The sequence below is a fragment of the Branchiostoma lanceolatum genome, chromosome 5, assembly GCF_035083965.1.
Source record: "Branchiostoma lanceolatum isolate klBraLanc5 chromosome 5, klBraLanc5.hap2, whole genome shotgun sequence".
Lineage (NCBI taxonomy): Eukaryota > Metazoa > Chordata > Leptocardii > Amphioxiformes > Branchiostomatidae > Branchiostoma > Branchiostoma lanceolatum.
Window position 1 is genome coordinate 15,919,090 of NC_089726.1, and position 27,356 is coordinate 15,946,445.

General features: G+C 39.0%; 2 protein-coding genes and 1 long non-coding RNA gene across 11 annotated transcripts in view; 2 read left to right on the top strand and 1 right to left on the bottom strand.

The window, feature by feature from the left end:
* LOC136435444 (uncharacterized) overlaps positions 1-12,810 on the top strand; it is a 41,505-nt gene extending 28,695 nt beyond the window's left edge. For 2 of the 3 annotated variants that reach the window (XR_010755841.1, XR_010755842.1), the window contains exons 3-4: positions 6,127-6,226; positions 8,368-12,810. This is a non-coding gene — a long non-coding RNA (uncharacterized lncRNA). The remainder of the gene's footprint in view (positions 1-6,126; positions 6,227-8,367) is intronic. The other variant, XR_010755843.1, reaches the window with a different exon arrangement.
* Positions 1-16,056, bottom strand: part of LOC136435443 (myosin-11-like) — a 43,530-nt gene extending 27,474 nt beyond the window's left edge. The window contains exons 1-2 of one of the 6 annotated variants that reach the window (XM_066428944.1): positions 15,857-16,056; positions 6,722-6,827 (exon numbers count right to left, since the gene is read on the bottom strand). In XM_066428944.1, coding sequence (XP_066285041.1) covers positions 6,722-6,811 — 90 coding nt within the window. In that variant the 5' untranslated portion in view covers positions 6,812-6,827; positions 15,857-16,056. Of the gene's footprint in view, positions 1-2,152; positions 2,213-6,721; positions 6,828-10,607; positions 10,720-10,891; positions 11,003-14,739; positions 14,858-15,856 lie in introns of those variants that run through there. The other 5 variants (XM_066428951.1, XM_066428946.1, XM_066428945.1 and 2 more) reach the window with 5 other exon arrangements.
* A 9,341-nt stretch (positions 16,057-25,397) lies between these two features.
* Positions 25,398-27,356, top strand: part of LOC136435452 (cortactin-binding protein 2-like) — a 37,276-nt gene continuing 35,317 nt past the window's right edge. For both annotated transcript variants that reach the window (XM_066428968.1, XM_066428969.1), the window contains exon 1: positions 25,398-25,459. In XM_066428968.1, coding sequence (XP_066285065.1) covers positions 25,454-25,459 — 6 coding nt within the window. In that variant the 5' untranslated portion in view covers positions 25,398-25,453. The remainder of the gene's footprint in view (positions 25,460-27,356) is intronic.

Consider the following 27,356-nt stretch of genomic DNA (forward strand, 5'->3'; position numbering starts at 1 on the left):
ACTTTCAGCGCCCTAATATTGCTTAGGTTGCCTTTAAGCTGGAATTAACAGAGCCAGAATTATACATGATCATCATGCTGTCCAAGGAAATAAAGTCCCTTATGGCTGACCACAAAACTAGGGTACTGGCGAGCCATTTTTTCCATGTTGTTAAGAATACATTAGGAATACTTGAAGTTTCAAATATGTCAACATGGCCCTTACTTTCACTGAAAGGCAAACGTAACCCATATGGCTATATAGGATATGGGTGTAGATATCTTTAGTTGTATATATACCTAAAGACTGGCAGTTTAAAGAATATTTTCGTACTACAATAACTGCATCTTACGAAAACTTTCTAATGCAATTCGCCATTACCAACAATAGCATGTATACATGAGAACAGAAAATTGAGTTATTAAATCATTCTTCTAAAATCCTTGGTGCACAAATTCTAGACCAGCTGAATATATTTTCTACACTTATCTTAAAACACATTTTTCCAGTTAGCTGACACTATTATCGAAAACAAGCATAAAATGTTGATATCACTTTATACATCTTACCTGGGTGCCCTAAAGTTGTCTCTTACGGAACCTTCTGTTAAAATCTATATGTTGACAGGGTAACAATTACGTGCCCATTACTTGCCAACTGTCAACAAGCTTCTGTGCAAGGCACAGAGAGAACCAACTGAAACCCAAGCCTGGTTGCTATGTCACTTCCATAGTAACCATAGCCTCAGCTGTTATATAGAGATCACTACAGTACTGGGTGGGTTTTATATGGGTGAAACCCAGCTTTTCATGCCATAATCCATAGGCTCATCTGTCTAAACAACTAGAGCACAAACAAGGGTGTGGATATATGTATGACGCAATTCACTCTAGCAAACAGTATAGCATAGCATACTGCAAAACTCCAGTACAAGTGATTTACATTATTTATTGCTTTGTACTGTTTTGCCCTCAATCTACTTGACCTACACTATAGATCAAACTGTGTGTACATAACTTACAAATTATCTGCACTCTTCTGAAAGACAAAACAACAGACCCTTGAATTGAAAAAAAAAAAAGTTTGTGCTTTGGATATATCAAACCCCTAGTTGACATCGGTACATTAGCCAGCAATGCTTGTTTGACATAGACCCAAAGACTTCAGTAAAACCACCTGTTCTACAACAGACAAGTGCTACATGCAAATTTGTTGATTCACAACAGAAAAGATGCAAAGTGATATTCACATGTAACCCTCAAAAGACAGGGAAGATGGTGGACAACAAACTGGGCAGTGAGTGAGGGTTTCTTCCTTCAAAGAAACATGGTTTCTTCATGTAACACGAAGAATGCATAGGGACAGCTTTGATTTTAGTCCTTTACTGTTCGCATACACCCACTAAAAAGAAAACGATATCTTTAAAGTTAAATCAAAACGATCTACATCAAGTTTTTTTTCTTTTACACACATGATGCAATACCTCAACCAGAATCTAAGCTCTAAGAGGTAACATTAGACAAAAGCAGAATTAATCTCTATGCAACAAACTGGACAAGTTTCAGTACAGAAATTCTCACTCCTATTCATGAAAGCATTATATACAGCTATTGCTTAGTGAATGCAGATCTGAATGCAGATCAGAAAAGTTGCAAGCTGTTGCGCAAACATTGTATCCAAGACAGTCATACATGTACTACAGAAAATCCAACTCAAACTGCTTTGAAAACTTACAGTAAAGTAAGCACACCTGTATGGTATTACCTTCCACCTCGATGTAACAACTTTCCCCACATCCATAACATCTAATTTACCTGGCATGGCGAATGGTCAAACTCACCTGTTTAAGAAGCCGCTGTTTGTGTTTCGTTACTGTCCAAGATGACAGAGCGGCACACTGACTATTATCATCACTAGTTGTGACACAGCGTAAATAGCCACCTACATTCCTTCGTAATGTCCCCACCCTTCTTCTATTGTTTTGTTGACAACACCACTGACCTAGTTTTTCCCCCTTTAAGTGTTGTGCCAAAAACACGGATCTATTTTAGGCTTCTGCAAGGTCCATGCTTTCTTATTATATCACAAAGTTGTGTTGAAAATGTTATCAAAGTGACATTTGCACCTACAAAAATGTTAAACAGCAATGCAAGGTAGTAACAAGAATAAATACCTGACGTAACTTGACGCCCAAATGATAGTTAACTGAAAGCAACATGATAACCCCATCCTTATCTTTCCTTTATCACTGCATCAAATGTAATTACGACTTGAGGAATTAGAAACAACAAAACACACACCCTTTTAGGATAATTATATTTCTTTGCTGATAAACCCAGTTGCTAAAAACACTGACACTGTCAGGTGACAGGTGCATAATTTGTCTTTTTGTTTGGGGCCAATTGAAAATAACTACCTGCATGATACTAGGAAGGACATTTGCATCAAATACTGGTAGGGTTACATTAGACAATTTACTGTCATTTTCATCATAAAAGAGTAAGGGCAGCCTATTGCAATAAGACATCTTGGAGAACACTTATTTTGACCCCCTTCATTTTGAGGATTGGTATGTACTAGCATCCCAAGTACTGTAAATTAATTCACTTTCGCAGTGTTTTTCTTTTGCGATAGGAGGGAAAAGGTGGTATTTGTGGTGTTTCAAATTCGCAGTTGAAACAATTCTGTAGTACAAGAGAGATATTTTCGTGCATGATGAATCACAAAAATAAAACGGCCGTGAAAGTTTCAAGATTTACAGTATTACAGGTAACTTGATATTGTTCACCCACATCAGCTCCATATTGAAAAATTACTCCCTAATATTCTTTCAATGGAAGAGCCCTCAGCTTGATTCCTGGTAAGGATGTGTTGACAAAACTACAGCAACATAGTTCACGAATCATCTAAAAGACCATCTCATAACAAATTGGCAAATCCTAATTCTCCCCAACAGAGGCGGAACCATCATCAGACAATGACAGAGTACGGTTGCCCCTGACGACAACTGACATTTATCCTTGATACACACATAATAGGCACAGGACACAAAAGAAAATCCAAACAAATATGGTTGTTCTGCTCTCATTGTAAGGCTTAAGGGTAGCCATATTGCTTGAACAATTTTATCACGACTGTTTGTATGCCTGTATTCGTAATTGGATTATCCACCACCTTTTTTTGTTGGCCATATGGCTTTTAGAGATGAAGCATTGTTTTTACTGCAATATACTTGGACAACAGTGGTTTTGTCCAATTACTTTGTCTTCAAATGATAGGCTCACCATTTCTAATGATAAGGTAAAGCAACTCTTCAAGCAACTAGTTCCAACTTTATTTTATGTGGATTATGAATTATCATCACTATAGCATCTGAGACAAATTTGTATTCTTGAATAGAATTGTTTTCATACCTTGATATGAATCTGAGCTATGATTTATTTTCTATATCTTCTGAATCTGATTCTAAATCATGATATTCCAACTCAGAAAATGCACCAGCGCTAGCTTTGTAAGGTTATAATGCAAGATCTAGTCTTTGACTTTTGTAAAATAAATCAAAGCTCATGTTTACTAAGCTTTGGTATAAAATGAGTGTTGTTAAAGAACACGATCTATACAGTCACATATTTTCCTATCTGACCTTGAGATTGCACATCAAGGCTTCTTCATGTTCTCCTGCACGAATGCATTTAACCTTAACAGACCTAAGGACATACAATCTGATTTGAGATATTACTGAACTAGATGGTAAAAGCAGTTCCTGTATCATTCTACATATCAAGCTTCAAGAATCAAAGAAGTGTAGCTTGTACGAAGGTTTCACTGTCAGGTGCTGCTTGGGAAATATATCCCTTTGCAGGTACTGTATGAGGTGTTGTTCATGCCTAGTGTAACATGCTATTTTTAGAAGTCATTGACCCAAGGTGCTTGTTTTCTCTCAGGGTTTGCGGACCTTGTCCTAGTTCTGGGAACTCTGAAATTTGCATGTTTTGATAGTCTATTCAGGTACATTTTTTTCATTGGTAGAACGAAGTCTTCTTTTCAAAAATGAACGAAGCATAAAAATGGCAAAAGTTTACTCTAACTGGTTAAGAACAATCACTTGTGTATCTGTAACAGGTACTCTTACAGAATAATAATGTGACTTCTCTTTGCACTGTTGTGGGGACCTCAGGCTACAAAACACTGGCCATTGATTATGTTCACACTTCTTCTTCTCCTATTTCCAAGCCAGTGCCTATCATTTAGATTAGAGACAATTAGAATCTGTTCTAAACTGCAAATTTTCTCTAAATTAGTTTGACAACAAGTAAATAATCTGTTCCAAGTATGCAGATTATTCTGTGATAGCACATATTCAAAGAATGCCTAACAATCCAAGATTGTCAGAGATCTGGCTTATTATCCAGAGATCAAACAGAGATTTCCAAGCAACCACCCACAAGGGCATCATCCAAGACTTCCCTAAACTGCCACCTCTAACTCAAAGCTAATACATCCAATCCTAATACAAACTACAGATTTCCTTCCATTTACAGCCCAGCAGATTTGATAATCAAATTATTAACAGGTTGCATCTAGAAAATACAACTCAGTTGTTTGTCATATAGAAGGAAAATTTTGTCAGCAAAGCCATGGCTTCTGAAAATCAACCTACACACAATTTCTAACAATGTATCTATCTAGTTATAACCAGGGCTGTCTCCAGGACCCGTCCCTCCGTCCTGGGACGGAAATTAACTTGTTGGGACGTAAAAAATTTCACCTTGTCTGTCCAAAAATATGAACTTCGTGACATGAAATTGATGAAAATGAATTTTTGTAAGCTTAAAATGACAGATCTAACAATGAAAATTGACAACATAAGCTCCCAAACAATGAGTTGGACGAAAAAATCTTTAAAGCTGGAGACAGCCCTGCTTCCAACAAAACGTCACTTACTTTGGCGTATCCACTTATTAAGTATTTGATGTATGTACACCTGCAGGTAAATGACCGCCTGGAATGTAACTTGTTTTCCTGAGTCATGGGACCCTGTATTTGGAACAAGGCCAACCTTTCCAGGTTGTATTTAAGTAAGAGATAAAGAAAACTAGGGCAGTGTAAACAGAATGTACGATAACAGTGGATCGAATCAAGGATGATAGGCCAACAGGGAACAATCCCTTCAAGGAGCCCTCGTTTCTGCTATCCCACTCCTTGCTAATCAGACGAAGCTTCCTCGTAATGACAAGATCTTTCCTAAGACTCCTCATTAAAATGCCACGTTTGATCTAAGAGGCTATTATAATACCCTCCTTTCTGTGATCGCTTTTCTCAAGGAGCCATTTTGAAGTGGTGAGAAACAGTGCAACTAGAACACGTCCGTCTTGTGTGAGTTTTCAGGTGCATCGGTTGAACTTTTTTTTCTCGAGGGCATCGACACCTTTTAGCACCTGACAAGTGGTACTAAGTAGGACAGGTAACAGACACGTCTTACCTCCGGTATCACTTAAGACGCACAGGTCACTGAACTTGTAAAACCTTGAGTTGATTTAAACAAGCTTTGCTCAATGAGCGGTAAGCACTATAACCTTGATATTCAAGCGTTGCAAAGGAAGGAAAGACCTTGTGTAGTTGATCAAGCCTTATCTTTCAAATAACATACTAAATGTGTTTGTGTTGAAGAGAAATAATTCAATTAGGGACAGACCATTATGGACTGAGGGATGAGGATCTATCAAAAATACGAGTGACAGGTTCTGGGTATGTGACTCTAGTCACCTATACAGTTCGGACTCAAGGTTGGCGTATAGTGTAACATCTGATAACATAATTCCACCAGGGCACATAGTTTCGCCACCCTGAAAGGATAAGTCCAAACAGATCTCCAACCCAATGTCCCCCAGTATAATGCACTCCTGCACTCTAAACTGATCATACCTGTGGGGTGCTGCACTAGAGATCTCTCAAACACACTGTTTTTTTAAAGTAGTGGAATTATGTAACCTGGTGGGTTAATGTTAATAGAGGTTAGATTCTGAGCAAATATAAATTAAATGTTATAATTATGTATACAACACAAGGCACTATTGTACTGTTATAAGATGTATGTTTGGCCTATGACCATCTCGAGATAACCTGTGCTGTTTTCTCACTATGCAGGTCAACTCTCTGGACAAAACAGAACCACCTGTACTCCATACACAAGCCAATCAATTTGGCTGAGCTGATCAGCCAACCAGGCTCAGAACAAGTAAACGAGGTTAGTCCAGTCTGTGGAAAACTGCTTTCAAAAATAATTTGCACATTGAGTAACTTCAGTGGGAAGGTTGTTATTCCGATGTCCAACAACGATAGTAAAAGCAAAGGATGTGAAAGGAAAAGCGCCCTTGAACCTTTGTCCTCTCACGTTGCAGTATGTTACATCATAGTTATGGGTTACTCAAGAACAACGGTTACCTGAACCTGAATAACATGTAACAATACGAACGCTCAAGGCCATACCAGTTTACTGTATCTCCTTGATTGTCAGACATTTTCGGTAGAATTTGAGCAACATGTAACGTCAAGATGAACAGCGGGCTGAGAAAAAGACTTCAAACTCCATGAAACTGTGCGTACCAAGGTACGCTGTTTTCATGATGATTTTCCAAATTCTGGATTATTGAAGCAACAAATTAAATTAGTAAGGCCCAATCAGGAAACTGTACAATCAAGCGTTTTGTAAAGCATAATCTGTAAATGTCACTGTACTTGCCTGTGCCATGGATTTCTCTCTGCTGCTCAGTTCCCTTTCCTGGGACTTGGAGCGAGTCTTGCCTTTCGCTTTATGGTCCGTTGCAGCCATGTTGTCAGTTCCTCACCTGAAACATAGGTTATACTGTAATTCACTTTATCTTCACGGTAGCAAAATTTCACAGTGTGAGGAATATGGACATTTTCACTGAACTTTAACTTCACAATGACGGCAAGTGATTTACAGAACAGATGTGTGAAGGAATCATAAATAAAAACAGTGATGATAAGTTCATGATACAGAGGTGACTGTGAAAACCGACGTGAACATAAAGTTACTGTAACAGTGAAAGAAACAAGAATTACAGTATCATAAAGCCTACCAATTCTATTCCTTTGGATGAAAATTTGGATATCATGGTGAAATGAAAAATGATAAAGAGCCGGTAAATTACATAGCACATTCTGTTTGAAATTTTTGAAAATTGACAGCCCCTCCCAAACCGTTTTGTGATCTGTTGTTCACGTTGTCAAAATGTTTGCCGGTAACATGTCATTGATGATGTCACAGTCAAAATGTACACATTGCAAAATATTTTCTTGGCTGAATGAATTAAACTGGTCAAAGTGGTAAGGACATCAAACATCAAGGGATTCTCTGTTTCTAACCTTAACCCTTAGCTTGCTAATGTCAGATTTGCTCAAGCCTTCTACCTTGCAATGAGCCCTCAAAAAAACATCTGGATCTAAATCTAAATCTACATCATTGATAAGATTCATTCCTTCATTCTAACCCCAGCCTCCTATACCAAAAAATATGAGAATTGATTTATACACTTCTAAGTTATCCTGTAACTAACTAATAACAAATCACTGATGTTTCCCCTATATGACCTTGCCTGATGTCATTATATCAAAATGTCATGCAAGCAGCAGAAGCATACTTTGAATTTACATGCGTGAGGTTTGCCTTGCTCTAAATGCTCAGTCATCCAGGTCGGACAAGTCATATTATGTACTATTTTAGTAGGATTCAAGCAGTGAAGTATGAAGTAGGTCATGTTAAGGTTCAGAACATTGTGTAAATGTTCCCTACAAGGTTGACTAATGCCTATTGAATGAGGATAAGAAATGCCCTAATTCAAATTGATGTTCATGGGCAATCAGGGCCTTTTCGTTAAAGTAGATTATGAAGGGCAGTTGGGAAAGTTAGTCAAAAGGAATCGGTTTGTTGGGAACAATTAAAAACATGAGGCAAATGGCAGGGTCAGACTCAGTATAAAAATCATACAAACTCCCCCTATCTGAGATTCCAAAATGGACATGATGTGAAAAAAATTAGTATTGTTAGCCTTGGCAAGTCATAAACAAGGAGGTCAGTTGAGGCTGGTTGATGGAAAGGTGGGGGGGAGGGGTTACCTAAGAACATAAATTTTGTCATGTACTGTTATGTAAATGTGACTATTCCTGAACTGTCAGCTTTCTCCAAATTCAGTTTGTTTTGATTTTTGTTGTTTAGTATCAAAACCTTTTTGTATTTTGTTTTTAAAGTAAAAATGTACAGACAGGATGCAAGCATACAAATGTGGGTAACAGGTTCCGATCCCCCTTGCAGTTACCTTCCAAAATGCAGATTGCATTGCCACTGTTTTTTTTTTTTTTCTGCAGGTGAGGACGATAACCAATGGAGGGACAGGTTACAAATGCTGACCAATGGCACGACTGCTTACAAACGTCATCATTACACCAAGAGGATTTTATAAGAATATCCATTTCCAACAGGTCAATGACCTCATCCTGCCCATTCTTATCATAAAAGTAATAAATTCTTGAACATAAACTAGTTCCGGCGATAAAGAAAACTTCAATTTATGGTTCCAAAGGTCACTTGCTATACTCTCATTCAAAAGAATGTCTCCATGGTGATGTGAGTTATAAGAATGATAGAGTGGTCAATGGGAATTTAACGTCCACACTTTTGGGGTCAATTGCTGCACTGCTGCGAGGATCAATCGACCACAGAACTGTATTTTTATGCATGAGGCAATTAGAGCTTCCCTGTTTCTTCTCTCAGCAGTATAAACTTTGCAAGATGAAGATCCCAGGAGGATTTAAGGTTGATGACTAGTTCTTTGAATTTGGAGCACTTGAGCTGGGTTTTCCTTTATATATGGCTGCAGTGGATGATGACACTGTAAAGTGAAGTCATAATAGAATGCCATAACTGTACATGCTATAAAGGAAATGATGATGGTTCACATTTCTGCTGTCAATAAAAAGGTCATAAGATTATGCCAGAAGTATATCATCTAGAGTTATAGACTATTAGTATTAGGAAATATGTCGGTTTTTGGGTCAAGTAAAAAGTGGCAGGTTAGATACATATCTCTTTAGAAAAATGATAATTTTCAGCAGCTTTTATGCTTAAATGTTAATGTAACTCTGCTTTCTTGACTTAATCTTCTATTGAAACATCCTAAATTGTCTTCACTTCATTAACACAGTACAGTTATTGCTGTTAATCATATCAATAGAATTTTAAAAAAATACTTTTAATCTTTAAGGCCGTGAATTTTATGTATAGGATTTTACCCAGCTGTATATTAATCAATTGTATTGCCTACAGTCGATTTTTTACTCATGTGAAAGGAGTGTGCAATTCAGCCTAAAGGCTGCGAAATGCTTCTGTGAAATAAACCATTATTATTTATTATAACACATAGTTTTGGTATAAAACCTGGTTCTCCCACTTCCTTTCCTTTCCTTTAGTCACTGACGAAAGATATCGGATGCTGTTTCAAAATTTTATCCAGTTGCTTGAGTAACTATTTTTGGCGTAACTCCAGATCTGCTTTCAGTTCAAAATGATCCTTTCATCTTTCTCTTTGTAAGCAGTTTCACTTTTGTTTCTACTATGTCCTTTACCGGTATCCATTTAAAATGACACCTGTTCTAACCAAGCCCCTCCCCCTTTCTTAATGTATGGCTTACGTATTATGATAGCTTTATTATGATAGCTTTGGTTGTTGCCTTTACCTAGTCCCATCCTCATGCCTGAGGGTCAGCAACTATGGTAGCATTGTTGGTTGTTAGCTATGACTGATTACAACAGTGTTAGCTGCCTCCAGAATTTTTTTTTTTTGGGCATATAAGGGCTCTGAATCATATCAATTGATATTAACGTTATACTGTAAAAATGTTATATTCAATACTTCTATTTGTGCTTTTCCAAAAGACAACCGTCTTTGCTTCTTAATTGACTTATCAGTGTTATTGTAAAATGTTTTTGTTTGCACGACCTACGGGAGTGTCAGTGACCTACAGGTTACAAAACAAGTGTTTGAATATGGGTGTGGAACTTAATCAACCATTTAACAATCAACAAATGACAAGCCGAGTTGCTAATTACATTAGCCACTAGGTGATAGCTTTTTCTTCACACTGCAACAACTAGAAACTATTCACTTTTAGAAACTACCTGCAGGCAGTTGAGTGGGAGGGGGGCTGACCTCAAGTGACCATGCGCTGTTCTCATGATCGTTACGCGTTACTACACAAACACCCCACCTACACATGTTCCAGCAAAGCGGGTGAACAACATGTTTTCTACGAATAAAAGAATCAATCATCCAAATGTACACCCTCACCCTCCCTAGTCACCTGCTAATATAATAAAAATTCATATTTGTATGACAAAACATATTTGTGAATCATAATGGTAATATGCTTTTACAATGTACTAATCCTTTTACACATATTTTTTAACTTTGAAAACCACTCACTTTTTCAATCAAAAAAACAGTGTACCGCTTTCCCTTTTAGAACCCATTGACAGTTCTCAATCAAAAAGATCCCAAGAAATTAGGAACAACTGCTGTGCTACATGGAAAACAAGATCGCCCACTCACCAGGAAATTGTCCCAGTTACCAGTCGGAGCTTTCTCCACAACCTGACTCAACTGAAACGGCTCCTAGCAGCGCCAGCCTTGATCCCGACAATTTTTAACCAATCAGCACAGGGCAAGTAATGCCGTTGCTATTTCCCACAGCAAATTGGCTGAGAAAACTTGGAGTTGAAACCCTCCGTGCGTGAGTTAAACATCCTCTTTCTGCCAAACATCATTACACCTGACCTTTCACGACTCCCGCAATGTTTACCTGTTTTCACAGCTATGACACAGTTTGTGATTACCTTCTCGCTGGAACAGGATTGCTCCTAAAGTATCCCCAGATTTTCACCCTGGCACATGCAACCGGTATTCACACAGTCAAGGCAAAGCTGAGTCATTTACATCTACCCCGGTAGGTCAAAAACTATGTCAACAAGTACTGGAGTTGTTGACTGGCTCTCCGATTACCCCCTGCGTACCCCAGGTGAATGGGCATTTGCGTTTCCGAGTGGTGTCGCCAAGAGGCCCCTCCCTGTTGCCAGCGCTGGGGTTGCCATGGGCTTAAGTGTCACGCAGTCTTGTTTTTGTTGTGCTGCAGGTGAATGGAAGGGCGTGTGCGCAGCGATGAAAAGGAGGTCAGAGTTCAGCAGTGTGTGTAGCAGTGTGTACATACAGATCAACCTGCCGTGGAGCCATACAGCTTAATGATATTTCGTGTACAGCAGTTGTAACGGTAAACATTCTTACTACAACATATCTATAGTACCATATCTTTACCATATTCTTCACAACTACAACATTACTACAAGTTCAACACCACTGTGTAACAAAGAAATCTGCCATGTAGCTTCAAATACATAAGCTGCATTTCACAGGCAGGTGGCTCAAAGGTATCTTCTTCTAAATCAAAAGCTTGTTGCCCGTTAATATCAATTGTGGATGCCGTCATATGCTGTACCTTCACAAATACTTACTTTTTGATCTACAGCATCAAAAGAAGCCAATATAGTACAGTGTGATGCTACATACTAATAGATTGAATGATAAAAACCTTACTAGATGGTAAGGTCTGAAATTTTTTTGAATTATTAGGGACACATGACATGTACATCTATATCTGCAAAAATTGTAGCACAACACTGCTTGCTTCAGAGCTCTTGGATAACATCTGAATTATCCACCCAATGTGGTTCTGTATAGTAGCCTAGATCACCAGTATGTGATCGCACAGGTTCTACCAGTGATTGTTTACACAAAGTGGGTGTGCCCATTCATTCTCACAATCCACGAAAACAGATTATATACGAGTTACGTCATTCAAAAACAACCTGACTACAGCCTGTACTTTGGTCAGGTGGGTAGTCTAGATCTGGGGCAAAGCAGTAGATATCATGGCGCTTGTTATGTATCAAAGTTCTAGAAATATTGTAACGTTAGGATGATGCAATATTGGGTCAACCATGCTCTGTTCTATCTTTTTCAAGAAATCAAATCAGCATGGTTTTAAAAGGGTGGCATGGTATGTTGTTGGCTAACTTAGATGGGGAAGAAAAACAAAATTTGCTCATTGGGTATTTGCTGTGGATCTTAGTTTTATGTTATTTACATGTACGTGTCCTTTTGAGCTTAAGTTATATCATCACAGTCAGTTTTGAACACCAGGAAAAATACACCAGAAATAAGATTTTCCTTACATTTTTCCACAATTCTTCTGGTGCACCTATGACAGTTTTGACGTTTCCCAGTAACAACATACCTTTGTAATAAAACCTGTCATTTTTCAATCGACATAATTTATCACTGTATTGTATCATGTAGCATAATGTAAAGATATTATAAAATCGTCAAACCAACGTATGTCAGATATTTTTGCTATAAAACTTATAGTGCAACGGAAAAAATTTGCTCTTTCGTAAAATCAATGCGATGTGGTCAAAAATATGTAACATTAATTTTGTACACAATATTCAACTATACGGCATTACATTTTTCCCTGTGATACATAGTCCTTAGGGAGAACATACTTCTGCAGTGATTGATGTACAACTTGATTCAAGGACACCTATTGAGGTCAGTGTAGATAAGGCATTTGTATATCAGAGATGTGAACACCACTGTGCATATTTTAACCACTAGTTATTGATATCTTCTTCTCCACAACAGCATCATGATGTGTGAATCACTGTCGTCTTATGTCAAATAAAGATATCTATTTTTGTGATGGGATGTATTCTTGTCATTTATGAGTAATGTAATTTTGATTGAAAGCATTCTGAAGTGATATCTGCTAACGGACATTTTGCAATTTTGATGGATTGAATATGGAGTTCATAATGATATACTAAGACATGTATTAATTGTTTGATATACTTGTATAACTCCTACAGAACTTAAAACTATAGCAGTAACAGTCTAGTAAACATAGGTTGCTCTGACCTAGAAAGATGCATTACATAATCTGGTATATCATGTTTTCGTTTCCTGACTGTGCTAGCTCTGTTTACATAATCCGTAAGTCTGCAAAAAAACTACCTTACTCAGACGTTCTACCAATTTTGTTGCTGCTACAAAGTTGATTTTACATAGTACATAGCCATGCATTTAAAAATATCACAGCAAAAAACTGTTCTCTGATTGTACACTCTTCTTATACTCACCAAATAGAGTTAGAACTCCATGTAAAAGAAGATCCCCAGGGATATTATCCCTTCACTTAAAGGCACTTTAATTGAAGTTCAATGGGAAATAGAAAGGTTTCTGTGGTAGAATTCACACTATACTAGGGAGGTCGACACTGTTATGTAAGTAAGATAGCTCAGCTTACAAAGTGTGCCAGACATCCTTGTGTAACAGTTACTTAGCACTTTTCCTCCTTATATAACAGTACATAGCATGCACCGATTTGTAAGTTACTCTTGCAGATGAGAAAGAAATCTTTGAAACTGGCAGATTTTCTTGTGTCTTTGTGTCTTAACTATTAATTGAAGCAGGCCAAAATTCTACCTGTGTCGATGCCCCTAATCAGGAGAATATAGCAGTTAATGCAGTATCAAAAAAACAGGCACTGACTAAATTTTGTGATACTATACTATACACCAATAAGAATGTAGCAACCAAGCAATAAATATATTCCACTTTGCATAACTGTGTAACATAGATTCACAGAAATATTATATTCATAGCATAATTTTAATTATATTAATCACAACTATTGTCAGTGATATATTCTTATTCAAAGCTTCAGCATTGACACTCAAGGCCAATTATATTCAACTTGAATTATCCTTATAGTATAGATTATTAGATCATCAATCTACAGAACAAATATAGTATTCGATCATACATGGCACTGACCCCAAGGCCATAGGGATAGATATAAGACTTTTATGGAAATGTTATTGAGATATGACCTAGCTCTAACTTATTCTAACGTCATTTGTAATGATATGTTCTCTCTGATATAACGAGCAAAATTGTACACAACACATTTTTCAAAACATACACTTGCAGTGGTAAATCAAAGGCTTGAATTGTTTTTAACAATATTGTTCTGTTTTTCTCAAGCCAACACTTTTTCTTAAATATCAATTTGGATACCTGTCCCTGGCTAGAGTACATATATTGATGTGCATATGCCCTTGGGACCTTCAAAGATTGCGCAGCAAAATTACCCTCTATACTGTTTTCCTTCACAATGCAACCTCTTTGGCAACACGCCAGCGGTACAGTATATACCTTCCAGTGCAACAAAAACTACGAAAAACTGATTGTTTTTCCTATCAAAAAAAGATAACGATCAAAGAGAGGATTTTGTGACTATTGTATGGTGTTTTCACATGTAAAAAACAGTGGGGTATTGTGGGCGGGTTACAAGACAATATTGTTATTCGCACATCCATTCTAACTAATCGTACCGCCCCCAAATAACAAATTGCCCCTCCCCCTGGAATTACATAATTGGTAGAGAGTCATTATCAAGCTAATATCTTCCTAGTTGTGTGAATTTTGCCACATTATGAGGACCTCCTGAACACCCACATTTGCTTGCGACCTACGTAACCAAAACATCGCCACGCTTCTAATTCTATCCTTCCGTATTGTACATGAAAACAACATTAACGCAAAAGACAATCTCCGGAAGAAACCCTACCTTTAGGAAGAGACGCTTTCCATCGTTTTTTCTTAGCTTTGAACTTGGTTTACGAAGACGCACGAGGGCTTGTTTTGGCTCGTCAGCATTGCGTCATCGACCGAGCGAACGGATACTGCGCCACAAGGAAACCAAAAAATCCTCCCGTCCGAAAATTATATTTATTCGGCAACGGGCCCTGCTATTGGAATAACAAATCAGTCCAACCAAGCCCTCATGGGCCCCCAATGTACGACGGCATCGACAAACTATCACTCACACACAGCGTTTAGCAACAATAATATCGTCATATGTGAATATTCACGTCCAATGTTTTGCTTTTATATGATGTGTATGTTACATAATATTGTTGTTAAGGCGATAAGTGAAAGTGCGTGCATTGATACGGGGGAACGCGAATTGTTGTTGAAATCGACATACACGGAGGAAACCTACAGAAAAACACACGCGTTAAGCGTTAAATTTCACGATTGCCGAGCTTGGAATGTCTGGAATAAGAGATGACATGGCTATATTGATATGTTTTCCTTATTGTCGTACATGAAATAATCGATGACAACCTGTTCATGAACCAGAAAAGATCGTTTTATCACACCTACGTACGCAACGTTTACCTCCTACGTAGCAAAATAAAAAGGGCCCCCAACGCGACCTCATAACAAATCGCTACGCGGACACAGCGTTTCGATGATCCTCTTGGATTTTGTGATTTCCTATTTTTGACACCTTTTTCCTATTCTCAACTTGGATGGGATATTTTTAGAGTGTTAAGTATGTTATTTGAGGCGCGGGAGAGGGCACGGTGCTTGGTACGGTGCTACCTGATCGCTGGGCGCTTTTACAACTGCGCCACAAAGCCGGGAATGCGGATACGAGGTCGGGCGAAAACATGAACGCACTGGCGTTACAGCTCTCTCTACACCAATTGCGTAATGCGAAAAATCGCCGCGTTCTCTTCCGTTCTGACCGTTGATAACCGATGAAAAACATTCCATCGTGGCTACAGTTAGTATCCTGAAGTGAGCAATATATCAAATTCGGGTGACACAGTGCGGGAAAGGGGAAAAGAGGAGCGGCGTAGTGTGTAAACATGCGAAAAGAAGGGTCGTGAACTCACAGGGGCCCCTCGTGTGAGGCTTGCTCGGCTGCGTCGCACCGTTTCGCCGCCCCGTACTCGCCGGACACTCGCTGTCACCCTTCTTTTCCGTACCCACGGGGGGTGAAAGGTCCTGGAATAACCCAACGTCACCAAAACTCTCTCCGATGCCGTGCCGTTGTTGATTTGTTGTGCCCCGAAATATTTGTTTATCATGTGACAGTTGTGCCGGGCAGCTATGGAAACTTGACACCACGTGACGTTATAAATTATCATGTAAATTTCACATGAAAATTGAGCGAGCGGTGGGCGTGGCCTTTGCGGCTCGAGTGACTTCTTCTTTTTTCCATGATGATGTGATGTACTGCAACCGCATCTTATACCAAATGCGCAAATGATGAAAAGCGTCGTCACAATCAATGAATAAAGGGACAATCCGTTACTGGTCTGTATTGGACATCTTTTGAAAAGAAAATACCGTTCGGGCCTTCTAAAACAAGTATTGGCTGTCCTCCGAATATCTTCAACTTAGAAATATATAAAAGAATCTCAATGGAAAAATAGATGTTACGGTGAATTGATGTTGACATTGCTTTTATGTTTTCTTTACATTTACCTAATGATTCTGAAATAGTAGCAAAGAGCTTTAGTGTATCTATTTATTATTTATTGGTTTGGCTGTAGTAAAATAGGTTTTTCGAAACACCTTCATCGAAAGGTAAAGCGAAACTGACACAATATATACTACACATGTTTATTATTATTCGAAGTGATATGATTTTGTTGGTGGGCATTTCTGTTCCGGATTTGACGTATGGAACAGCTAAGATGAAACGAGATGATGACGTCACTCACACCAGCCCACTCACATGACTACGTCATACATCATATTCTTGACTCTGCTTCGCTAATTATATTTCGATATTTTTTTATCAGACTTTTCCTCTCGATCATCTGGATTTTCATATTTCCAGTCTGTCATTCTTTTTATAGGTCAATTGGGAGGTATCTTAGCGTAGAATTTCGCAAAGTATTTTTAAGATTTTGGTAATCATTTCTCATCAACAGTTCCTAATTTCTGACATCATTCATTTTTAATGATAATTTCCGTGTTGAATTGAGAACTACAACCGCATCTGAATTCCCCGTTGTCTTGTTCGATTATCCTTTATAAATCATTCTTTGAATGACACTGTAGGACAAACACTTTATCACTCCATTCTGCGGGGACGTATCAAAAGATATCGGCGAGGCAAGGCGAATGTTTCCAAAAAATCAACACACTTAAATTTCCCTCGTTTTTGTTATTTGTCTTTTCTTCAGAAAGCGCCAGAGCCTTTTTTTCATTTTCTACTCTACCTCTACGATAATTTCTGATCCACCCGTTACCATGACAACGGTTTTACTGACAAGCCGAGACAGTGTTGAGGAAATCAAGTTTGTATTACTGCAAAACGTCTTTTAAAATGTATATACTGTACTATAAAGCACCACAAAAATAGTAAATACAACACATACAGATTTGAGTACAAACACAATACCGATATTCGGGTAGAATAGTTTTGATTTGACAGTTCTATTGTATTTGATTGTTTTGCTCGCAGTTAACATAAATGGTATTCTCCAAGCAGAGGTTTGATAGGAAGATTGTGATCTTCTGTAATTTACTCTGTTTTCTGACAGCTCGACATCCGATCTTTGGGGCCAGTTAGAAACCGCTGCGATTTCGACGCTGAATAACTACTTAAGAGTTTTATATCAAAATAATTCAAACTCTACAACTGGATAAAAGTCGGAGATTTATTTCCGGGCGTTTCGATTGACATCCATCACTCTTCTTCAGCGTCACTAGAATGAACTGGCGAAACGAATACAAAGCTGGTAATTCAAACTGAAAAAGACGGTTGACCATGTACTAAGAGGTTTGAACATATTTCGTTCTCTTATGTCTACCTCTTTTGAATGTCCCGTTTACCACAAATAACCTCCCATTCATCCACCCCACCCTCTTCCTTAGTCGCGACTCTCCCTAAAGCGGCGACAATCAAACGACGTTTTAATTCTTCCACTCGCCATTTCCCGCCAAAAGTACTGTACCTGTGGGGGAATTTATTTACGGACTTCGTACCTGTGTACGTGCTTGATAGCAGGTCTTATCTGAATTGTAAATATCTATCGACATTCCAGAAAACGTAGTGTACAAGCAAAGCAGATAAGATTGTATGAAGGGAGCGCAGAAGAGTGTTTTATTCAGATTCAACCCAGATAGCATGCGCTCGATATTGATTTTTTTTCGTCCGATGTTTTGGTTCTACCGTGTGGATGTGAGAACGCTTGGCATGAAGTGTCCATCTTCATTAGGCATGCGTCAATCAACCAATTGGAAGAAAGTTCGAATAAGTACCGTACCGCTGCAACGGACGAAGCATCCCGTAGGCATTTTTCACCTCCATTAAAAGCAGCATATTTTAATGCATCATTATATAACAGTTAATTAACGAATACAGAAATGGCTGCCATCGAGAGTGTTGACGTCACTTTACGGGCACGTGACATTTTTACTCACACCACGGCCACGGCAAGTAAATCTTATGGACAGCATCCTCTGCAGACCCCAAATTTAATGTGAGAGCGCAAAAAAAATAAGATGACTAAATTTTCAAAACAGAGAAGAGAAACGTTGTAGCAATGATTAAACATGGTAGCCAACATGTCTTTTATTCCTGTATTAAAGAAGTTCACAAAGTAACGCTAGTGTGGTTGCCTAGCATCACTTACCAAATTGGCAACTACATGTACGTTACACCAAAGACCACCACACTAGTATAATATTAGCTGTACAATCAAGGACACTGCACATTTTCCTAGTTTCGGTATTTTCTAGTCATGTACTGTTGACCATCATTTCCGGAGGGGAACAAAATTTATTGTGTTTTTCGAAATCAGGCAAAAACGAATGCATTCGCAACGTATCTCTAGCTCCTTGTGAATGACCGGTGGTACTCTTACCGGAGTCTTACTCCCTGAACCTTGGGTTTGTACTTGGAACAGAACCATGTAACGTCAGATTGTTCCATGGTCCAATAACAATAAACAGGTGCACGGCTTGCCTGGTGCTGAAGACTTGCTCAGTCTACGGTTCGATACCGCAAGGCGTCGTGTTGGCGTCTTAAATGGTTAGGGTGTTTTGCCCCGAGAACGTAGAGGTCCGGGGTTCGAATCCCATGACATGCTACCGATGTTGTGTCCTTCGGAAAGGCACTTAACACAAATTTCCTCCGGCGGTAGTGAACTTCAGCTTGTTCACATTGACGGCACCGCAGAACACGTGTGACGCTCTTGTATGTTTTTGTTGGAGCTACACGTCCGTCCGACGCCCACAACAGCACGTTCTGTACTGTTACTTGCGGACAATGGTCTACTCTTTTGCGTAAAACAAGCCTCCTGTCTACTTTGCTATTGTATCTACGTGCAGATTCTGTTCCAAGGGTCATTCACATGCCACTCTGTAGTCTCCAAGCAGATGTTGGTAGGTAAAATCGTGAACTTGACTTCCACATCGGTTATACCTTTGACATTAGGCATACTGCGCAAGAAGCGACTTGCAACAACGTTAATGCTATACAAATGATATCTTTATGATACTATGCGATTTATAATGATACGTGTTACTTTATATCCCGATCTATATTAAATGATAAATCGGATACTATATGATAGTCCAGGAGAAATACCCATACTTTTGAAGTTAAATGATGAATTTAATGTGTCATTCTCTCTTCATTAATAGCTTTTGAGTAGAAAAAATATATCTCGTAGACACTTTGATTATATGAATGCAAATCTATATAAAGTTTGGAAATTTCTTTATCGTTCGATCGTAACTTTATCAATATTTTATCAATTGTGTCGTACTATACTGTTTATCATTGCAAAAGCTTGTTTATTGCATTATTCTCCGGTAGCAGAGCTGAATCCGCGTCGTAGAAACTCCCTACATTCCACGAACCCAAAGGAGGTATACGCGGGTTCGGCTCTGCTATAAGCAGATAAGGAGAATGGTTTATTGCCCTATACCACGATAGTCCGTTTGTTACGATCGCATGTTCATGAGTTAATCACCAATGTTACTTGTTAGTGTAAGTCGCGAAAAAGAAGTGTCGAAATTTAACTTGATCCCATGTCGGTTGTTTTTAATGTTGCATTTCTAGTTTATGATTAGCATTATGTTATGTGTCATATCATTGGAAAGCTTGTGTATTTTCCTTAAAGATCATACCTCATCACCACGATTTTGTGCATCTAGCACCATGGCTGATCTTTGTGACTTAAAGGGACCTTCAATTCCAATGTCAGAAACTGTGCCAGGGGAAATTTTGGCACTCTTGTTTTCTGGGGTTCAGCCTAAGACTTTGCATCAATGGAATGGAGGTCCCATCCGACAGATGGCGCTTTTGTACAATTCATCAACAGAACGTCATAACATTTCTTTGAAATCCATGAACGTGCGTGTACTATGCGTGTACTAATCAAATCCTCCCACGAAGAAAAGAAATCAACATCAGTTGTTGCATCTTTATCTTCTTTGAAACTCAGTACAGATTATGGAGATTCAATCCGATAATCGTTTTAAGCCACTGGCATTTTCATTTATTCAGAGATCTCTATCGATCCTTTCATGTCAACCTGTTCTTTCAAGCACAGGTGCCTTGGCTTGTTTGGCACCAAAAGTAGACCAATGTCCTCAAGTAACTGTGAGGTACTTACGTGAGCGGAATAGATCTCTGGAATCTTTCAGTCCCTCTACATTTATTCACCAGCCCTAGCAGCCTCTACCAGGTTCCAAACGTCGCTGGAAAGAGTATAAATCGGTCTTAGCCAGCCGATAGATACAGTTTGCCACGTCGGGAGTAGCCTCCGTTGCAGGCTTCCCCGCGGTAATTTAGATTTGGCTGGGGGGCCGTATCTACTTGGGGACCGTATCTGCTTGATGCTCCGTATCAGCAGATACGGTCCCCAAGCAGATACGGCCCCTCAGCCAAAGAGCCTGGCCCCGATAAGTTGAACAAGATTGGCAACATAAAAAGATGTTGCCATGGCGACGGTGGTCTCTGTTAAAGTTTTCGTTTTTAACCCATATGCAATTAAGGACCTCGCATAATTTGCTGCATTGATCATATCAGTCGATCACCTTCTCTACCAAGATAACACAAGTTGTCCAATGTATGAAAATCTTGTTTTCACAAAAAAAGATATCGTACCATTTCCACATAAAATATGTAAATGAGGCCCTCTTTGCAAGATTTGTGTCTAATAGTGGCCACATTTACTTAACTTCCAAATGGTGCAAAAATGAAATCCCCATCATTTACCACTATGGATTTATAGTATTTTGTCATTAATAATGCAAATTAAGTATCAATTTGCATAATTGATATCTATCGATATTTATCTCTTTCTCAGTTACATATGTCATGTGTTTGAGAGTCCTAAAATAGAATGCAGCTGATTTATTAACTGTCCTCATCAATTATGCAAATCAGATATTGATTTGCATAATCGGCATATGATTATGTAAATCATTGCTTAAGCTATCTACACACCAAAAATTATGATGATCCGTCATCCCCTTCTTGCGTTATTCTCTTTATAAGTTTGAGTCAAAATCAGCTCCTGCAGTTCCAAAAAAAGCCGCTGGGGGGTCCAAATCTACAGGACATATTTTCCTAACAAAGAGCTATCCACCACTTAAAAATCATGACTATAGCATGTTCAGAAGACGAGATTTGAAGAGTGAAAGTTCCTCTGCAGTACCATGGAAAGTCGCTAGGGGGCCCAAAATCCAATCATTACAAGGTCTCATACAGACCTACCCACCTACAAAATATGAAGACAATACATCCAGGCATTCTTGAGTTATCGTCCCATAGACTTTCACATTCCTGTACAATTCCTAGAATTCTTGCAATCTGCACACAATATAGTAAAAATTTGGCTCGCCCCTGAGGCGTCGCCAAAAATCGCCGTGAGGAAGCCTGCAACGGGGGCTACACCGGGAACCTGTCGGAAGTCGCCTTCTTCAAACGATATACAAATAATCTATACTCAATATTCCAACAAAGGAACTAGCTCAGCACTGAAGATCATTAAAGCAATAAGCGACGTGGCAAACTGAATCTATCGGCTGGCCAACTCCTCTATTTGACCGATTTATACTCTTTCCAACCACTTCTGGAGCCTGGTAGTAGCTACGGTCCTAGATCCCTGGGAATCAAATGGACCCTGTGCCTGTACTATGAAGTAACGGTCATAAAGACAATTGTCTTGTTCAAGGTTTATTTTTCTTACATTAGAAGGAACATGAGAACATTTCCCTTCCAGAATTTGAAGTGAATCAATCGTGAGCTCTTTTGTGCACTTCATGTGCATATTTCTATGAAATGTCACATGCAAAGTCATGAGAAATAAGAATTCCACAAATTGCGTTTGAAAGCTCGAAAATGAATGTTTCATATCCGAAAATGATTTCATCTGGTTGGTAGAACAAAGGATATTTGAGTTTTCTTTATAACACAACCAGTGACTTTACCTGCTGACGTTTACCATAGACTGGGAGGGGGCCAAGGTAGTATAGACAGAGAGGACGTATCTTAAGGAGGCGGTCTGGATAAAGAAGTCAACACCAGTGATGAACCGGGACGAGGGGATTGTGTTCTCGCCACAAAAGCGCCACCTGACTCCGGTTACTTATAGCGGCGAGAAGCAGTACACCAGTCAGAAGCTCTGAAGAAGCGTCGCTGGTTGTGTGTAAAGAAAACTCCAATATCCTGAATGTTTAATATTTGAGAGAATTGCGAGTTGTGTGTAGAGGGAAGCCCCGGAAAGCTTGCATACAGTAATTCTATTGCATTACATCTGTTGTTCGCTGGTCGTCTCTTTTCCATGGGTGCATTATCATCCGTAGGCAAAGCTCAACAGATGAAAACTCCACCAGACTCCTTGGATTGTTGGCAGAATAGTACGAGTTGCCAAGATAGGGTGGATGATTTACCCGGGCAGTTCTAGGTTAGGGTTGTAAATGATTTAATAACTCTAATGATAAGTCTATGGTATGCATGAATCCCTGCATCTCTTTCCAGAAGACTTTTAATGAGACTATTAATAACACTTTATTTATAAGACTATTAATAAGACTTTTGATAAGACTATTGATAAGACTATATTGATAGTATTGATAAGACGTTTGATAAGACTATCAATACGACTATATTTATAAGACTATTAATAAGACTTTAATATTAGACTATTGATAAGACTATATTGATAAGACTTTTAATAAGACTATGGCCCGCTTGGCAGACTCTATCAGTCGGGGTTTGTGTAGGCGACCCACAAGAAATTGAGAAGCGTGAATTAGAACCGATGTACCATCGAAAAAAAACACTGATTATCTTCCCAATCAACCTCAATCTTGGAAAGTTGTTTTGTTCTTCCTCTATAGCACAAACCGCTTTCAGGGCCAGTAACTCCTCCCAGTGAAACTTGCAGACCTATGTGCCACTAAAGCACTACAAGGTGAACAACAACAACAAATGTCTGACACGCAAAGGTTAGGGACGCACCAGTAACTTATTGAAGAGTGCTCCCATCCCTTGCTATCATTAACGGTCTAACCCTGTTAGGCCTGTCGGAAATGACTCAGCTCTGAACCTCGCAACAAATTGGACAACCCATCGGCATGCCGTGTTCTGTCTCCCCAGGTCAGGACAGAGGTCACTGTTAAACGAGACATCTGGAGACCGGCATGTATCTGTTTACCGACATGCATGCCCCGCTCTCTCCGGAAATTTGGTCTCCCTACATGTAATATGAAGGCCGCCAATAGGTGGCGTGGCATCATATTCTCTCGTCGTTGTAAACAGCGGGGCATATTATACTTAGTATTAAACCACTTTTCACTATTCCTCTGCCAAGTGAAATCTAGATATGATATGCCAAATATTCTAATTGATTTCTAAAAAATAAGGTCCACAACATGAACTGTGCGATTGTAAGGTCCCTAACTCCATGCACAATGCTTTAATAAGTTATGCTAAAATACCGCTTGTCGATAAGTGGATTGATATACGTTGTCGTTACATCCAATTATGTGGAACGTCGTCAAAACGCATGTACGGTTTAAATCATACAGTGAATTGGGCAGAATATATGACATCAAGTCGTTTCTGTCACCACTTTTGATAAAATGATGTTTACCAAGTTTCAATTTATCTTCCCCTGTCTCTATATCTATGCGCACCAGACGTTCTTTCGTGTCTTGAATTACATTTTTGCGGTGCTGTTGATATTTGCAATTTTCGCGCACCACTTTGTATTGCATTATCATCATGTACTGAACAAAATAAAACTTTTGCAAGAAAGGGTGACTTCATCATGAAATCTACGTGGTCAGGAAGGATGACAAAATTACAAAAATTGATAGATTGTTCATTTTTTGTTCATCTTCTTCTTTGACTTTGACACATTCTACGACATGTCATATCCGTTTTCCGAAATATGTATTTTTTTCAATTTACAGCACATTACAGTTTGCTTTGTACGATTTGCAGTATGGGCGTTTTATTTAAACGGACGAAAATTGATGCGCGCGCAGAGGTCATCCATATAATCAATTCAACGTGGCCTTAGATCTAAAGATAAAATAAAGTCGACACTAGCAAACATTTTGTCATTTACGTTTACAGATCCTGAATTATGAGCAGTTAATGTGCAATCTATGGACCATTAACTGTTCTGATATACCATCTACTCACACCCAATTATCAGTGATGTTAGACAGAAAGGAGGAACTGTCAGTCGATACATTTAAAGCCCCTTGATTCATTATTGCTGGACTTGGTGAAAGCCTTGGAGAACTATCCCGTGTATACGATACATCACAAGTATGAAACATCGACTCACTATTGCAGAAACGTTTTGTCACAGGCGCTTGGAGATCCTTTGAGATCAAGAGATATCGAAAACAAATTTAATCGTCTTGTTGCAGTTCTTTTGACAAAATTTGAACAAGAAAAAGTGAAAGTGTTGCGCCTGGCATTGAAACCGGGCGTTATAGGAGGCTATGTATATGTTTGTTTTCAAAGTCAGTTTCCACATGTTTTATCGTATGTTTAGTAGAACTATGGTCGTGGGTAATATAAATAACGCTAACATAAATCTCAAAGTGATATCCGCACCCCCTGAAACAGGAATGGTATGTTCCTGCGCGGCATCGCCTTACACGTCAAATCCCATTCAAAATGGCGACCAAGAATGCCGAGATCGGCGCCGCGTCGAAAAACGGCGAAAATACTTCACCAGAACCCTCTAAGGTAAGCCCCAAACCATCCACACCTCTCCCTGATGGTTCCAAGACTCATTTCCGAGCTAGTTCATGTATTTTCGCTGTCCGTGCGGCTCTTGATTGACCGTTGGATGTGCTTTGCTTCTCGGTACTTTTTCCCAGAAAGCGGTAGCGGCTACGAAAGCGGCTGCTGGCCCTCTGAAGTCGCTGGCAGACTGCGGTTACTGGGGATCCTAGAAGCCGAGCTACAAGCCCGTGAGCTAGTCATCTTAAAGATGAGGGTACGTACCGAGCTCTTGCGTTCCTCGATCATTTCGTATAGGGTTATTTTTTGGTGCAGTTTCCTCCTTGAGATTTGAGCGATTCAAAAAGTGGACGATTTTTTTAGCGCTGCAACAATAGGCGTTTATCTAAACACTGCCAACTTCCCGTAAAGTCTGCAACGTTTTCTTCCACATTTCCAGCCCTAGAAAGAACGTAGTTTGACAGTTAAGATTTCTCCATTTTAGAAGAATATATTCTATCTGTATCCTCCTTGTGTGGTCTCGAGGGTAAAAGTTGACGCGATGTGCCGCTGTATTGTCCAGAAGTCTTTGATCTTTTTTGAGGTATGGCGGAAGCCCCTGATGTGTGATGTCACGTCTCTAGATAACAGTATCCCTATTGGGTCTAACGTTACGAACTTGAACTCCACACCCACGGAAAAATACCTCACACGCAAAATAACTCATTATAAGCCTTCTAGGAAGGAACAGCCGGCTGTTGGAGAACCCAAGAGAGACTTGTGTGTGAAAAATACGGTTGGGGAGAGAATTCACCGCTACACCGCTCCAGTCCCATGCTGGGTGCACTATCTAATCTCGGAAAAGGCTTTTCCTTTTGCGCTCAATATCTTGGCTTCGCACTCAGTCGTCTTGTAGGGATCGATCAAAAGCTGGCAGCTAAAGAAGGGAGACCGAAGGAGATGCAAAGAGCCCCCTGCTGACTGATTTATTGAATGAATGAATATAAAAAAAATAATATTTTCTCTCTGTCATATAATTTGCTATAAAATCTGGGAAAAGACCAGGCATTTTTCATTGATAGTAATTCAGTACTTAGTAACGTTGGTATACATGGAATATTGTAAATCTTCTTAAATCTATCTTTCTAAATTCTAGAAAATTGGATGATAAGATTAAGAGTGGGAAAGAAATATCGAGTGTCACTTAAGAATAAGTAAAAAGATTGATTTTGGTGTCCAAATCTTTGCCAAGCAAAACCAAGAAATGGTGTCAGTTGATGTTTGTTTTTTCACTGAAATAAATATTTTGAATGCTTATCAAATTTCCCAGCAAACGGGATTAAAAGAAGCATGGATATTACTTCTATATAGTTCTAAAGCGTTTTATTGCAGTTAGAACTGGCCGCAGGGAGATTTCATTAGGACCAATTTAATTCTTATGCCTGTCGGTCGCAATTGTGCAGAATATAAAACTGTCACTGGAAATGAATTGCGTACAGTTGAAAACATGTTTGTGTTTGTTTAAAACCATCCATTGCTATACATTGGGATAAATCACAACAACCAAATGGCAATTAATGTTGTTCCCTTTATTCCTGTCCGGTCAAGTGTATCTAATTTGGACTGTTGTGGTCATTTGGAATCTCGTAATGGTGGGGCATTAAGCCTTTAAGGTGTGATTGTGATAGTGATAGAGAAATTATATGCTGTACTGAAAATTGCTTGATTAATGCCTATTCATTGTTACGTATGGAAAGAAACACTTGGTACTAGGGATAACATTCCTTTTTAAATTCATATTCAAATTCAAATACACATTGAAAAAAAAGAAGAATTTTGTCCAGAACAAATCTTCATGAACATATGTACAGGGAAAACTACAAAAATCAACCCTTTCCCCATTTGGAGCAGTCCATGCCTCGAAATGAGCAATATTTCCTGAATACAGCCGCACATTGACGCACCATTTTTCATAATGTCTGACCAGGAAATGATGGGACATCCGTACCCTTTCAGCGAAAGGTCAGAAAGAAGTACCCCTGGCTACTGTAGATAAGCCACCTACTCAGATCCATTTCTTCAAGTCTGTAGGCATCCATCACTTGGGTTTTCTTAGTATGTTAGACACCTTTCCCCTTGACATTTCTCAGTGAAAAATGAACTAAGAAGAAAGG